The 16,325-nt window shown below is 43.0% G+C and overlaps 1 protein-coding gene across 1 annotated transcript in view; it reads left to right on the top strand.

Annotated features, from left to right (window-relative positions):
* Nucleotides 1-16,325, top strand: part of igf2r (insulin-like growth factor 2 receptor) — a 205,297-nt gene that overhangs the window by 125,517 nt on the left and 63,455 nt on the right. The window contains exons 26-28 of the mRNA XM_070889968.1: nt 1,240-1,327; nt 2,985-3,206; nt 8,399-8,529. Coding sequence (XP_070746069.1) covers nt 1,240-1,327; nt 2,985-3,206; nt 8,399-8,529 — 441 coding nt within the window. The remainder of the gene's footprint in view (nt 1-1,239; nt 1,328-2,984; nt 3,207-8,398; nt 8,530-16,325) is intronic.

Here is a 16,325-nt window from a genome sequence, read left to right as displayed (position 1 = left end):
TTAAGGAAACTGGCTGATGATACCATCACAACCGCTTTCTTTTAATTGGCCGGGGACCTCGCAGGGCGGGCTCAAAAAACCCCCATCATGACGGAAGCCGGGATCAACATAACTGCGGGGTCGGGACTCGCTGAGGTGCCCATGGGGTGCGCACACTTCCTTTAGAACATAGCCCACTTACCTATGCGCAAAGAACTTGCGTGCAAATTGGTAATGACTAAGGTTTAAGGACTGTTATATGCTTACAAAGATCATGCTGACGTTAAATTGATTAAAACTCTGCAGGTTATCAATACAGTTGATTTTGCTTGTCTGAGTTTATTTCCCCAATGTTTTTACATAACCCTTTAATGCTGCAGTCCTCTGTACACTCGCCGCCAGCTCGGAAAGAGGGTCAGCAGGCATTTTGTTCAGCTGGTGGAGCATATCCTCCCTGCCGTGCTAATTTGCATCTGCGAGGTAGTAGCATAAACGTAATGAAACTTGTCTTGAATGTTTGAGATTTCATTTTTGGATTCCACATAAATGACCCTGCAGCCTCAAAAATGTGAACTAAGTACATTGGGCTGTGGTGCTAAGCTCTGTCAGAGTTGGTTTGTTCTTGGGCATATGAAGATAACCTTTAAGGTTTCACTCCGATTACTTTTTTGTTTGCGGAGGGGAAGGGGTAATTTGAGTTTTGTAGACTGATGCAGCACAGAAGGAGACCATTCAGCCCATCATGTCCGAGCTAGCTCTTTGAAAGAGTTATCCAATTAGTCCCACTCCCCTGCTCCTTCCACATAGTTCTGCAAATCTTTCCTATTCAATTATATATCCAATTTCTTTCTTTCAGTCAATGCATTCCAGATCACCATAACTTGCTGTGTTTTAAAAAAAAAAAATCAATATTCTTCAACCCCACACTCTGGTTCTTTTGCAAATTACCTTCAATCTGTGTCCTCTGGTTATCGACCCTGCTGCCAGTGGAAATCGTTTCTCCTTATTTACTCCATCAAAACTCATAATTTTGAATGCCTCTATTAAATCTCCCCTTAACCTTCTCTAAGTAGAACAATCCTAGCTTCCACATAACTGAAGTTCCTCATCCCTGGTATCATTGTGTATCTGTTACTGCAACAGATAAACTTTGTACTTGATAAGAGAATTGTTAATGACCATTGCATCAAATGCACCTTTGGGAACAGAGCTTTCTTGCTGAAATTTAAGGTAACCGTTGTATTCTGTTTTTCACTGCAGGGTTCCCCGGTATTTGAGGAATATGATGAGTGTGAATTTCTTTTTGTGTGGAGAACTCCAGCTGCGTGTCCAATTCGCAGGGCCCAAGGTAAAAGTTGGTGTAGTAGCCAATATAGCTGGACCTGAGAATAAGCACATGGCGAGAATTTGTAAGCTTAATTGTATTCCTGATCTCTGTGAAGGCCACTCATCCCTGTCCATAGGGAATCTTGAGATGTCAGTCAGGAGGTATCCAAGTCAAAGGTTAATGGCAGCTCGTGCTGGCTTTCCTTGATCTAGTCTTTTGATTAGCTTCCAGCTCGGTCCTGCCAATCTCTGATATTCTCCGTGGAGCTGCAAACTTAGTTGAAGTAAGGAGAGCGGCATCCTGGTACAAGTGGGGATAGGACTTCCTCTGACTTGTAGTCTGCTGTGTCTGGCTATATAGATCAGCATTCCATTAGCTTTGCTGATTGCTGTTCTGCATTGATCGGACATTTTAAGTGCTTAGTTTACAAAGACTCGGGTCATTTTTAACTATTTCAGCACAATTCACAGACTGAAGTGCCTTGCCCAATTTTCTTTCCTGTGTGTAGTCATTTACATTTATCTGTTTTGAATTTCATCTAACATTTTTCTGCCCACTTGTACATTTTGACCCGCTTGTTCCATAAATTCTGGGCTGCTTCCTCTGATTTCACTGTCCTTTTTAGTTTTGGTGGTATCTCCAAGTCTGACCAGTTTGCTTTGAGCTTTAGAATTCGTCGTTGATGTAAATTACAAAGTATAGTTGGTCCAACACCAATTCTTGGGGCACCCTACTCAACAACAGCAACTTGTAATTATATAGCACCTTTAACGTAGTGAAACATCCCAAGGTGCTTCACAGGAGTATTATGAGCTAAAACAATTTGACACTGAGCCACATAAATTGAAATTAGCGCAAGAGATAGGTTTTAAGGAGCATCTTGAAGGAGGAAAGAGAGGTTTAGGCAGGGAGTTCCAGAGCTTGGGGCCCAGGCAACCGAAGGCACGGCAACCAATGGTTGAACAATTATAATCAGGGATGCCCAAGAGGGCAGAATTAGAGGAGTGCAGACATTGGGATGGGGGGGGGGGGGGGGGATTGTGGAGCTGGAGGAGATTAGAGACGGGGAGGGATGAGGCCATGGAGGGATTTGAAAATACTGATGAGCATAAGGCCTTAACCGGAAGCCAATGTAGGTCAGCGAGCACAGGGGTGATGGGTGAGCGGGACTTGGTGCGAGTTAAGAAACGGGCAGCCGAGTTTTGGATCATCTCTAGTTTACATAGGTTAGAATGTGGGAGGACAGCCAGAGTGCATTGGAATAGTCAAGTCTAGAGGCAAACAAGGCACTCGCCACTCTTCTCCCCCAACTAACAAGTATCTGTTGTCTTTTACCCTTCAGCCAGTTTCTTGTCGATACCCAAGATTTACCCTCAACGCTTACAGCTTTGATTTTAACGAATTGTGTTTCATGTGGAACTTTGTTAAATGCCTCAGGAGGTTGAGGTGCAATAAATTGTAAGGCTTAACACAGTCCACTTGGGATGTTAATTCCTCAAAGAAGTCAAAGATCCTGGGGGTATTGGAGGAACTGCTAAACACATTCTTAAAATTAGAGATTCCAATAACTATTGGAACAATGGTTTGTTATTTTAACGGTGCTGTACAGCTTTTATTTGGAGTATTTTTATATAATGCTAAGGCATAACACTAACCAGACATATGCTTTCTTCTCCAGGTGAACATTGTCAAATTAAGGACCCCAAATATGGTTATGTACTAGACCTGAACCCACTTGCTAATGTGGATCAGCACGTGGAGGTTGATGAATATACATATATCTTCCGAATATGTGACCAATTAAGAGGACTGCACTGTGGAGCTGGTTCAACCAGTGGGGCAAATGCGGTTTCGGCATGTCAGGTGAAGTCAGGATACTCTGCGAGTGAGAAGATAGCAGGTTTGTTTTCCCTTTTTTAATATGAAGTGATATAAATTTTGTAAAAAAAAAAAATCCTCTTCTCTTCTTCTCCTCCCTCCCAACCCCCAAAGAAAGTCCTTAGCACTAGAGGAGTATGTGTAGTGATACGTTTTTAGGTAGTTTATAAAGAAAATGATCTTAACTTCATTAAGCAGTGGGTGGTTTGATTGCAGCAGGCATGACTTGATGTAGGTGGAACAGTAACAATAGGCTTAATAACAGTACTGAAATATCACAGTACCTATTTCCCAGCAGAATTGTTTTGAGAGATCTTGGCAATTACTTGCTAATTATCAATGCATAGTCAGAGATCATTGCCCACTGATTTTGTCAGTTTTACAAAGGTCATGTTCTGCCCAATGGAGGGTGGGGGGGGTTGAATTCCCAGTGAGGGTGATGCCGTGCAGTGTAAACTGCTCCATCTCACCTTTTGTAATGCTTTCTTGCCATTTATTACTATGGAGAAGGTCCAGAAGTTATGTTCTTGTCAGTCTTTGTCCCATTCTTTCCTCCTTGTGATTTTAAGTCCCAACCTCTTTGGGTATCCAAGTAACCCGTGGCCTTAAGAGGATAATATTGCAGCAAAGATGTTCCCAAGTAAATCTCTATACATGCCAATTTTAAGTAGAGCAGCTTGCAGTCATCATAGGCAGTCCCTCGAAATCGAGGAAGACTTGTTTCCACTCTAAAAGTGAGTTCTCGGGTGACTATAGTCCAATACGGGAATTACAGTCTCTGTCACAGGTGGGACAGACAGTCATTGAAGGAAAGGGTGGGTGGGGAGTCTGGTTTACCGCACGCTCCTTCCGCTATCTGCGCTTGCTTTCTGCATGCTCTCTGTGATGAGACTCGAGGTGCTCAGCGCCCTCCCGGATGCTCTTCCTCCACTTAAGGCGGTCTTGGGCCAGGGATGTTGCACTTTATCAAGGAGGCTTTGAGGGTGTCCTTCAAATGTTTCCTTTGCCCACCTGGGGCTCGCTTGCCGTGTAAGAGTTCCAAATATTGCGCTTGCTTTGGGAGTCTCGTGTTGAGCATGCAGACAATGTGGCCTGTCCAACGGAGCTGCTTGAGTGTGGTCAGTGCTTCGATGCTGGGGATGTTGGCCTGATCGAGAACACCGATGGTGCATCTATCCTCCCGGTGGATTTCCAGGATCTTGCGGAGGCAGCGTTGGTGGTATTTCTCCAGCGCGTTAAGGTGTCTACTGTATAAGGTCCACGTCTCTGAGCTCTATAGGAGGGTGGATATCACTGCAGCCCTGTAGACCATAAGCTTGGTGCCAGATTTGAGATCTGGTCTTTGAACACACTTCAGGCGACCGAAGGCTGCACTGGAACACTGGAGGCAATGTTGGATATCGTCATCTATGTTTGCCCTTGCTTGATAGTAGGCTCCTGAGGTATGGAAAATGGTCCACGTTGTCCAAGGCCGCGCCGTGGATTTTGATGGCCGAGGGGCAATGCAGTGTGGCGGGATCAGGTTGGTGGAGGACCTTTGTCTTACGGATGTTTAGTACAAGGCCTGTGCTTTTGTACGCCTCGGTGAAGATGTTGGCGATGGCTTGGAGTTCGCGTACTGCAGCTTGATGACGTAGGATGGGATGCCCTTGGATCTAGCCTAAAGGCGACAAAGGTTGAACAGGTTCACATTGGTTCTATAGTTTAGTTCCACTCCAGCGGGGAACTTGTTGAGCATGAGATGAAGCATTGTAGCAAGGAAGATTGAGAAGAGCGTTGGCGCGATGATGCAGCCCTGTTTGACCCTGGTCCGGACGTGGATTGGGTCTGTAGTGGATTGCGGTTTGCATGTCGTCGTGGAGCAGGCGGAGGATGGTGACAAACTTTTGGGGGCAACCGAAACACAGGAGAACACGCCATAGTCCCTCGCGGTTGACCGTGTCAAAGGCCTTTGTGAGGTCAAAGAATGCCATGTACAAGGGTTGGTGCTGTTCCCTGCATTTCTCTTGTAGTTGTCACGTGGTGAAGATCATGTCTGTTGTACCCCTTAGTGGACGAAATCCGCATTGTGATTCTGGGAGGAGCTCTTCAGCCGCAGGGAGAAAATGATTGAGGAGGATTCTAGCGATGACTTTCCCAGAGGCCAACAGCAGGAAAATTCCTCTAGTTGCCACGATTACAGCATCTCTGAGATTTCCCGGCATGCTCTCCTCCTTCCAGATAAGAGCGATGAGATCATGCAATCGTGCCAATATTGCTTCTGCCATACTTTAGTGCCTCAGCGGGGATTACATCCGCTCCTGATGCCTTGTTCTTGAACTGTCGGATGGCCTTTTCTACCTCCTGTAGGGCTTGGGGTTTTGCTGAGATGGTGGGATGGAGTCGAGGACACTCGTGTCAAAGGCAGTGTCTCGATTAAGGAGATCATCGAAGTGCTCCTTCCAGCGGGCCCTGACTGCCTCGGTGACGAAGTACACTGGCAAAATCTAATGTATAAAAGTATTTAATGTTTTTGGCTGTCTACAGAAAGTGCTTCCTTATGTTTTATTTCAGTTGAGGCTGTGAATTTAGTTCTTGTATGGACAGCACGAAACCATAACACAAGAATTAGGAGCAGGATTCGGCCCCTCGAGTCTGCTCCACCATTCTATAAAATCATGGTTGATATTCTACCTCAACTCCACTTTCCTGCAGTATCCCCATATCCCTTGATACCCAAAAAATCTGTCGATCTCTTGTCTTGAATATACTCAACAACTGAGCCCCTACAGCCCTCTGGGGTAGAGAATTCCAAAGGTTCACCACCCTCTGAGTGAAGAAATTTCTCCTCCTCTCAGTTGTAAAGAGCTTAAGATCAAATGTATGCATATGGAGAACCACAACCATTCACTGCTTCTATCCTATATAATCAGAATTTTTAAGATCTGCATTTATAGACCACCACCAAGTCCAGGTTGACTAAATTGAAATTGATGCAGAAAATCTTTTACGGATAGCATTGCATTCAAGTCATTCATTAGGCTTGCCTGAGTAGGACTTCACCAGCAAACATTAGAGTTGGTTATTGAAAGTCTACGCAGGTTATTAGAACTAGTCCACAAAAATAGTTTTGGGAAGTTTCCCTTTGTTTCCGCTAGATATTTTCATGTGCCTTTTGAAATACTATGCTATACATATGTAAAACACTGACAGAAAAAGACCTGCTGGTCCATTGAGTCTCATTAGCTGTGTTGCAACTCTGCCATGTGACGACCCCCCCCCCCAAAAGTACTCCCCACTGACCAGCAGCTATGTAACCTCTCGAGACAAAAAAAAGTGCAAAAAAAAAAACCCTCTGCCAATTCGGGGGATAAAAGAATTTTTGAAAATTCCTCTCCAACCCCCAAAAGCAAGTTCCAGGTGATACGATGACCCTGAGGCCATCACCTGACATCCCACCTACTTTTTTATACAGCCATGTCAGCTTTCTCCAGGACTTTGTCCAACAACAATAAGAATAACTTGCGTTTATATGACGCTTTTAACGTAGTAAAACGTCCCAAGGCGCTTTACGGGTGTGTTATCAAACAAAATTTGACACCAAGCCACATGATGAAATTCGAGCAGCTGAAAAAAATCTTGGTCAAAGGAGTAGGCCTTAAGGATCATAAAGGGGGATCGAGAGTCCGAGAGCTTTAGGGAGGGAACTCCAGAACATAGGGCCCAGGCAGCTGGGGGCATGGCCGCCAGTGGTGGAGGGATGAAAATGGGGACTGTGCAAGAAGCCAGAATTGAAGGAGTGCCGAGATGGGGAGGGGCGAGGTCATGGAGTGATTTCAAAAGAAGAATGAGAATTTTAAAATCATAACCTTGCCAGACCGGGAGACAATTTAGGTCAGCAAGTATTGGGTTGAAGCGTGAATGGGACTTGGTGCAAATTAGGCTACGGGCCGCAGAGTTTTGGATGAGCTCACATTTATGGAGGGTGCAAGTTAAGAAGCTGGCCTGGCCAGCCACCTCTTTTTTTTTTTTTTTGAATGTTTGCAGTGAATCTGCACCCACTGCACGGGCCAGCAATCTAATCTAAAGATCAGTGATACTCTGGGTGGGTGTAGTGGGGGGGTGGGGGAGGGAACAGGAAAGCCTCCCGACATATAATCTTTGCTTATATAACTCCATCATCATAGGCAGTCTCTCGAAACAAGGATGACTTGCTTCCATGCTGAAAATGGATGTGTTCACAGGTGTTTCAATGATATTCCGGATCCCGAACTACATCTTGAAGGGTGGAAGATGCCTGTGCGTGGATGTTTTTACGTGTGATGGCCGTTGCACACCAGCCACCACACGGGCTTGACCGAGCTAGGTCTTGGTCCAGTGGCGAGGATTAACCAAGGCAACTGGAGACCAGCTCTACTGCATGGACCTAGTGCGCGCACACACATCGCAGTGTGGGCTGGACCGCACTGCCCCTGGGCCCTTGACTCTTCTGGGCCCCGAACTTTCGCCTCTCCTGGGCCCCGATTACATCCCTCTACAAACTCTTGTCGCTCCTTCGTCCTGACCTCGGCGTTCCTGCTGTACCTGACCGCACTGCAGTCAGCCATCGTCCTTCTGCAGCAGCACGCACTGCTCCCTGAAGTCGCACGCTGCTCCCTCTAATGGCCCAGGCCTGCTGCTGATCTTGCAGGCCGGGACTGCCCTGATTTCTGGGCTGGGCAGCTGCACTCTGCTCCCTTTATAACTTATACACACAACTTATACACCTTCTGACGCATGGTCACCGACCTGAAACGTTAACTGTGTTTCTCTCTCCACAGATGCTGCCTGACCTGCTGAGTAGTTCTACCATTTTCTGTGTTTGTTTATTTCAGATTTCCAGCATCCACAGTATTTTGTTTTTGTCCTCGTGTTCTCGTACTTAATATATTTCCATGATCATAAAGCTTGCAATTGACTAGGTCCAGAAACTTGTTCTCAAGTTTTTGTGAACCAGTTCTATCGATGAAAAGCAAAATTGTATTCATTGGGAGAGCAATTGCAATTTTCTTTGACCACAGATGGGACTTAAGCTGCTAGGAATCATTTAATTGGCATGACGATCCATATTTGACCCAGTTTTAAGGCGCATCATTTGGGTTATTTTAACCAGTTGCTCTACCCTGATTTTAATACAGGGTACCAAGTTTGTTACAATTACCTAATGTATTGTGCTTATCATGTCTTTTTTAATAGGGCTCTTTACCCAGAACTTAACCTATGAAGATGGATTGATAATGATAAACTACACCAGAGGAGACATTTGCCATCAAATTTATCAACGGTCAACAGCCATCATGTTCTACTGTGATCACAGCCAAACTCCGGTCAGTGAAATAATGCAGTGATTTAAAGCTGCTGATACATTTTATATCGCATAAAGTTTACGTGCCTCTCTCAACATAAAGCCTGATTTCATTTGAGAATATTAATGTGCAGTGCCTCGTGTATATAACACTATTGTGACATACTTACTAATTTTTAAAGTGTTAGTCAGTTTTCTTTCATTCTGTATTGTCTGAATTTAAAACAAACTATTCACGCAAGAAAAAATAACTACTGATTTTCACATCTGCAAACAGTTCATATTTGAATAAGGAATCTTCTGGCATCATGTCTATGGTTGTTAAAGTTGCACTTTTATGACATTTGCTTTTCCAGCTTACTTTGTTGTACAAAACTTTTTTAAAAAGTGCAAATTGGGACTTTAACATTGGAGTATTTAGATGTGCAAGTTTTAATCAAAAAAATTATAAGTTCATGGTTTGGGTTTCTGCCTTATTTCCTGCTGTTATGTAACTGCAGAATTAAAATGGCACCTTCGTTTAGCATATGTAATGTTGGAAAACTGCTAATTACCCTGGGTAAGGAATGTCACTGCATCTGTTCTTTCTGAGCAGGAATTCTGTAATTCTTTCTGCATGTAAATTTGCCATGTTGCATTTCTGCTGACTTGCATTGGCCTAAATTTCTATTTGGTGATTTGCCACCTTTCAGATTCTGCACCAAGTACAATTATTTTCCCTGTCAGTAGGTGCTCCTTCAATAACCAGCTTACCATGGATGAAAGTTGTGATGGCTTTCATGGGTTAAAATAAAGGGCAATAGTCATCTACCTTCAATCAAGTTAATATGGCTGCAACACTGTCTGTAAACTTGTTGGTGAAATGAAAGGAGAATCTGCATGATTGTGGATGGCCTTTTTCTCAGTTCATCTTCTCAAAAGTATAACACAGAATCTCACACTAGTTCTAAAACCTTCTGGGAAATACTCTTCCCAAGAATGAAAGAACGAACTTGCATTTATGTAGCATCTTTTCAGGATATCCCAAAGCGCTTTACAGCCAATACAGTGCTTGTTGAACTGTAGTCACCAGCGTTCCCGCTAAACTGCGCAGCTGTCTGCCAGTCCTGCTTTTCAAATGTGAAATTTTGTGCAAAAGGTCTGTCCACCCAAAAAGAATTGGGAACATTGGAAGTCTCTCTATTGTAGGAATTGTGGCAGTCAATTTGCACACAGCAAGGTCCCAGCAGTTAAATAAATAATCACATCACCTACTTTAGGTATTGGTTGAGAAATACATTTGGGTGAACTTTCCCAGCTGCTCTTTGAGTAGCGCCATGGGATCTTTTACACCCACACGAGAGCGCAGATAGGGCTTTAGTTTTATGCCCCATAATTTGTGGTTGACAGCCTCGTTGTTATTACTGGGTAAAACTAACAGTAATTTCTGACGTCTGCACGTGTGCAGTTAAATGCAGAAATCCAGAAGTTCTGGTCTGTGACACAATGCTCCTTCACAAGGTGCGCTGCTGCAGTCTTCACCGATGGAATCAACATAGGAATCACTGATTTGGTGTGAACTTAAACTAATGACCCACTTTTCTTACTGTAAAGACTGATGAAAAAGTTAAGCCTTGTTCAATCAGGAGTAACTGAGATTTTAACAGCGTACTCGGTCATAATTGCTGCTGAACAACCTCTCTGGCCCTGAAAAATTAATTTTATAAACTTGAATTCTCATTTCCTCAGAGGAAATGTTGCAGATTTAAAAACATTTTTTTAAAGTTTGTGTATTGCTGTTTAAGTTTCTCATGTAATCCCATGTGTACGTCCCAATCTTTATTTCGCTTTCTGTACAATGACTTAATGTTTTTAACTTCCTAACTTCCTGCTGTGCCATCTGAGAATTCTTCAATCTGATTGGTTGATCAGTCTGCCTTGCCTGCTACTGGTCCTGTCCCTGGATGCCACAGATCCCCCCTGTAGAAGGCACCAAATTCAAATTGACATTGGCATAGAGGAAGTCTATGTTATAGAGCTTTGTGTGCATTTTTTTCGAGGTCAAAGGCGAGCATTGTTCCTTCGCTACTGACCACAAAATCTGGGACAATGTCTCATCTGAAAGAAGGCATCACTATGGTGCAGATTACAGCAGCATAAGCATGTCCAGATTATGTGCTCATGTCTCTGGCATGGAGCTTGAAACCACGAACATCTGACTCCGGGGCAAAAGGCTGATGGAAGTAGTTGAACAAGTAGCTTCAAATAAAACAGATTTGTCAGAGGATTGCATTATCTCAACAGTGCTGTCTCTCTGTCTAGACCAGAATCGGATACAGACTTTGGGGCTGTATTCAATTTTTAATCCCACATGACTATTTTCAAACCCAACACTGATCTTATTAGTTCAGAGCCCTAATGGCTATGGACCACCATCAATGTGTTTTAAGTTCTTGATCCTGCCTGAGTCTTTGCTTCATTTTGTGCACTTCATGTAAAGATTTTAGATCTGACTAATTTGCACTCTTCGTAATCGATGATCAAAACTCTGCTGCTGATATCCTGACTTGCACCAAGTACCTTTTCATCCATCACTTGCTGACTTACATGGGCTCCTGGTCTGGCAACATCTCAATTTTAAAATTCTCATCCTTTGTTTTCAATGCCCTCCATGGCCTCGCCTCTCCCTGTCTTTGTAACCTCCTCCAGCCTTGAAACCTTCAGCTCTTTGCGCTTCTCCTGGTCTGTTGTGCATCCATGATTTTCTTTGCTCCATCATTGGTGGTTGTACCTTCAGCTGCCTAGGCCCTAAGCTCTGGAAGTACCTCCTTAAACCTCTTCTATCTACTTTTTTCTCATCCTTTAAGACGCTCCTTAAACCGTAATAGCTCGTTATGTGGTTGTTTTACTAAGTTAAAGGCGCTATAAAAATAAGTTGGTTTACATCCCACAATTGGAGAAATTGTCTGAGGCATGAGACCTGCGAAAGTTGATCTTCATTTGAAGACTGCTTCCAATGTTCTAAAATCCCATGAGATTTGAAAATGTAAATGACTGAACTTGCTTCAGTCTCTCCTGTTTGGGTGTTAGCCTAAGGACCAAGTGTGTTCCCCCATCTCAGTCTCTCAGCTTGTGTTAACTGTTCCTTCCTCTACATCTACAACTCAAGGTCGCTTTTGTTTCCTGATTTAATGACTGTAAATGTGTTCATTTCTGATTAATTTAGCAATGTCTGGCTTTCAGCAGCCCAACATTGATGGCGTTTAAATTGGAGCCAATAAAATGTCTTCTACTCTTTCAATATATATAGCCTCTTACAGCGGCCCTGATCAATCATCTCTCCCATTATAACCATGCTACCACTCTGAGCTTCACTTTAATGAACTTTTTTTTAATAGCAACTTTTTGGAATAGTTGCAAAGTGCTATCTGCCCTTGTATCCAATGGTTCTGGCTTTAAAAAGAAGAATGGCTCAAGAATGATTCATAAAAGAAAGAAGGTTCCAGCACAGCGCTGTGTTTTGTTTAAAAGAAGTGGTTTTAGCACTGGATCGCTACTGAGTTTCCCTGGTAGGGTGAACTTGAGGGGTGGGTGGGGGGTGGGGGGGAAGAGGAGGAAAGGGGAAAGGGGGAAGAGGGGAGAGAAGAGTGTGTTTTAAGGATAATCACTGGATTAGACTGTCTTCCTTCAGCCCATCACCATATCTGTTTCTTAACATGGGAGGAGGATTTTGTTTACAGTCTGTTGAATCTGGGTGTAACAGTCACTCACTGGGCAGATGTAAGCTTTCTGGAATGTTGAAGTTGACAACTTGCACAACTAGAGACCACCTTTTCCTGTCATTTTCGCCAGTGGTGGCTTTTGGTGTAGTCTGGATGTGATGGTTACAACATAGTTCTGAACTAATGTAAATGCGGCGAGCTTGGTGCCCCTAGAGCAGAAAATAGATGGCCATCTTGTGGTTGGTCTATCTCAAAATAGTTGGATTTGGTCTTGGCACTGAAATCATCAGTTGTTGTCTACGTGTCCAGTTCATCCTATTTGTGTCTAGTGATTCAGATACTACTTATCAATGCAGCCTGGTTTATCTCCCCTGTTGAGAGATCACACTAACAAAAAGAGCATCACTTTTGAGGGCATCCAGTTTGGGCATTGCTGTCAGACTATAACTGACTCCCTCAGAGGATGCAATTACTGGGCTGCGTATAATGGGTGTTCGTCTTGGGATTTTTTTCCTCTTCCAAACTTTCATTTTCCACCTCTCTGCTCCTGAAGGTGCTGGCATGCAGGAATGCTACATGATCTCCATCTGAGTTCATTTGGAGGTCAAGCATTTCACTTGAGATTCCCCTCCTGAGGTAGTCAATTCCTGTTTGGCCCACATAGCCCCATCACACAGCCAGAAACCTGTGCTTAATGTATGAGATTTTGGCATGGACAGCATGTCCACAGCTAATTTTACTGCTTTAAGGTAATCATGGATGTCAGTTGATACTACAGCTGTGTAGGTATCACCTGTAGCTGAAGAATAACCCAGTTGTTAGAGGTCCTGAGTCATTGCAAAGGGGAATTCAGCATGGCCATGATAGTCTGGCTGGAAAGCCAAAGACTTAAGTTAAAATTCAACAACGATTGGGATGAAAAATTAGGACAGTCAGAGGGTACATAAATTGATGTGAAAAATGGTAAAATATCAGTGCAGTATGAAGTACTCTTCAGAGATTGGGGCTGAGGTACATGGTTGAGGGAGAGTAGATGGAGCTTTAATGTGTGACAATGCTCATTCACAAGGAAAAAATGTATTAATAAAATTTGGAACTATCTTGGCATAGATTCTGATTGTTGGCTGTTAGAGGAAATGGAATCCATAAATAGATGATGGAAAGTAATTTGTTTGCAGTAGGACCTCCCTGTCCTGGGGTGCTTGTGTAAATGATCAACTTGTGCTCGAAATACAGTGGAGCTCTGCCATTGAATGCACAATAATCCCATCAAAAGAAACATTTCCAAGGATGATGGGACTTTGTCCATTATCTGACCGATACTAATAGGTTGTGAGTATGCTAGGATTATTCGGGTTGCAGCAACAATGAGATTGCAGGTTGTCTCAAATGTTTGTCAAATGACAATCCCAATATTCTCGCTGCGCTGTTTGCCTACATAAGTGACTGCTCTTTCAAAAGTAATCCATTGATTGTAAATGCTTTGGGACGTCTTGAGAATGTGATAAGATGCTCTGTAAATACAAGTTCATTATTTAGTTCCAGAAGATTAGAAGTTTAGACTGACATTTGGGGAGGTGGGGTGGTGTGGGTAGGTGGTTGGTCATACAGTAATATTGTGGGTGGTACTGTAGCTCCCTTTATGGGAGTGTCCTTTCTCTTGGATATTTGGAACTAGATACATTCTCTGGCTGGTTTATTTCAATCCCCATATGACAGCATGGGGATGTTTTGCTTTGTTCCTTCACTCCAAGGTTGTGTAATTCTACTAAATAAATCTACGTCTTAATGTTCATATGTTATCATGTATTAAAATTAGCTTATTGTTATTGGGAATTCAAATGGTAATACCCCTGTAGCCAATGAATGTGGGTGCACCCTGCACTTGCAGGAGAAGGTTCCAATCCGTCTTGCTCGAGCGAAAATAATCTTCAGCTACTGTGTGCTTATGAATTCAGGTCTCGTAGGGAGAAACATTTAACTGGCCTAACCAGAAATGGCGGGTTAGACATTTTTTTTTGTCTAATTATTGCTGAATTTCTTAAACATTCCATACTTCATGTTAAACTTGTACTAAAGTAAATATCCACCATTAAATTGACCATTTACAGAGGCTTGGTGTCCTAGTCATATTTGGGCTACTTTTTGAATGAAGTAATGTAATCTTTACAATTCCCAAGTGTTATCCAGAAGCCAGTTAGCTTTAAACTAAGTGAGGTCAATTTCTTAAATCAGTTATTTGAATACCTGCTTAGTGTAACAATAACGCATTCCAAGTGTGACGACAGACTAGGAAGGTGAAAATATTACACTGTACTATCAGATGTTGAAGTCTTTTCTGCTTATTGGAAAGGAAAGACTTGTATTGTTATAACGTCTTTCTCGATCTTGGGACACCCCAAAGTGCTTTACAGCAAATCATGTACTTTTGAAGTGCAGTTACTATTGTATTGTAGGAATCGCGACAGCAAATTTGCACACAGCAAGTTCCCACAAACAATGTAATAATGACCAGATAATCTGTTTGTGATGTTGGTTGAGGGTGAATATTGACCAGGATACCGGGAATAACTCTCCTGCCCTTCGAAATAGTGCCGTGGGATCTTTTACATCCTCCTGAGGGCAGAGGGGGGGGCCTCGGTTTAACGTCTCATCCGAAAGAAAGCACTCCCTCAGTACTGCACTAGTGACAGCCTAGTTTTGTGCTCAGATCTAAGTACTCTTTCCTAAACTTTAAGGATACGCTTGTAAAGCTCTTGCTGCTCTGAACAATTTGCTTGTAAATTCAACCAATTGATACTTTAAAAAAAATAAAAAATAAGTATCCCTCGACATGCGATCTTGAACTTCACATCAGTAAGTTCCCATGTTTCTGTTCTGTGCTACCAGCAGCTATGGTGGCATTGGGGCACCTCCAAACAATAGGTAATTGTGTGAAGCAATTAAGATATTTTGATATATAGCACTTTAAGGAAACTAAAGACAATTTTTGGATTTATAACCATATGCTATGCTAGTGGGGAGATGATTTATTTTGCATTTTGTGGCTGGTGTCTGGATTGTTAAGGACCATGAAAGGAAAGAAATAATGTAAAGACAGACAACATAGCTAAGGGAAGGTACCTTTCAGATATTAGGCTTCAGCAGATGCTGAGCACAAAGAACTGGGTGAGATGCAAAGTAGGAAAGATGTAGAGCATGCTGAATTTGAGGTTATAAGCAATGCCATATCTGGGAAGGGTGATGCATAAAGAAAAACATAGGGATTTGTAGAGAATGCACAAATAATTTTAAAAAATTAAATTTGAGTGTAATAAGGGAAACCAAGTGGAAATGTGCCCAAAGGTAAATTAGTGTGTTACAGGAAAGGGGACAGCATAAATAGGTTGAAACAATTGAATGTGAAACATAGAAAGACAACATATATTGTGTCTTTACAATATACATCAATGATTCGGATGAAGGAATTGAGTGTAATATCTCCAAGTTTGCAGATGACACTAAACTGGGTGGCGGTGTGAGCTGAGAGGAGGACGCTAGGAGGTGCAGGGTGACTTGGACAGGTTAGGTGAGTGGGCAAACGCATGGCAGATGCAGTATAATGTGGATAAATGTGAGGTTATCCACTTTGGGGGCAAAAACACAAAGGCAGAATATTATCTGAATGGTGGCAGATTAGGAAAAGAGGTGGTGCAACAAGACCTGGGTGTCATGGTTCATCAGTCATTGAAAGTTGGCATGCAGGCACAGCAGGCGATTAAGGCAAATGGCGTTCATAGCTAGGGGATTTGAGTATAGGAGCAGGGAGGTCTTACTAGAGTTGTACAGGGCCTTGGTGAGGCCTCACCTGGAATATTGTGTTCAGTTTTGGTCTCCTAATCTGAGGAAGGATGTTCTTGCTATTGAGGGAGTACAGTGAAGGTTCACCAGACTGATTCCTGGGATGGCTGGACTGACATATGAGGAGAGACTGGATCAACTGGGCCTTTATACATTGGAGTTTAGAAGGATGAGAGGGGATCTCATAGAAACATATAAGATTCTGACTGGACAGGTTAGATGCAGGTGGATTGTTCCCGATGTTGGGGACATCCAGAACCAGGGGACACAGTCTAAG

This window comes from Pristiophorus japonicus, chromosome 9, assembly GCF_044704955.1.
Source record: "Pristiophorus japonicus isolate sPriJap1 chromosome 9, sPriJap1.hap1, whole genome shotgun sequence".
NCBI lineage: Eukaryota > Metazoa > Chordata > Chondrichthyes > Pristiophoridae > Pristiophorus > Pristiophorus japonicus.
This window is presented reverse-complemented; position numbering and strand designations above follow the sequence as displayed.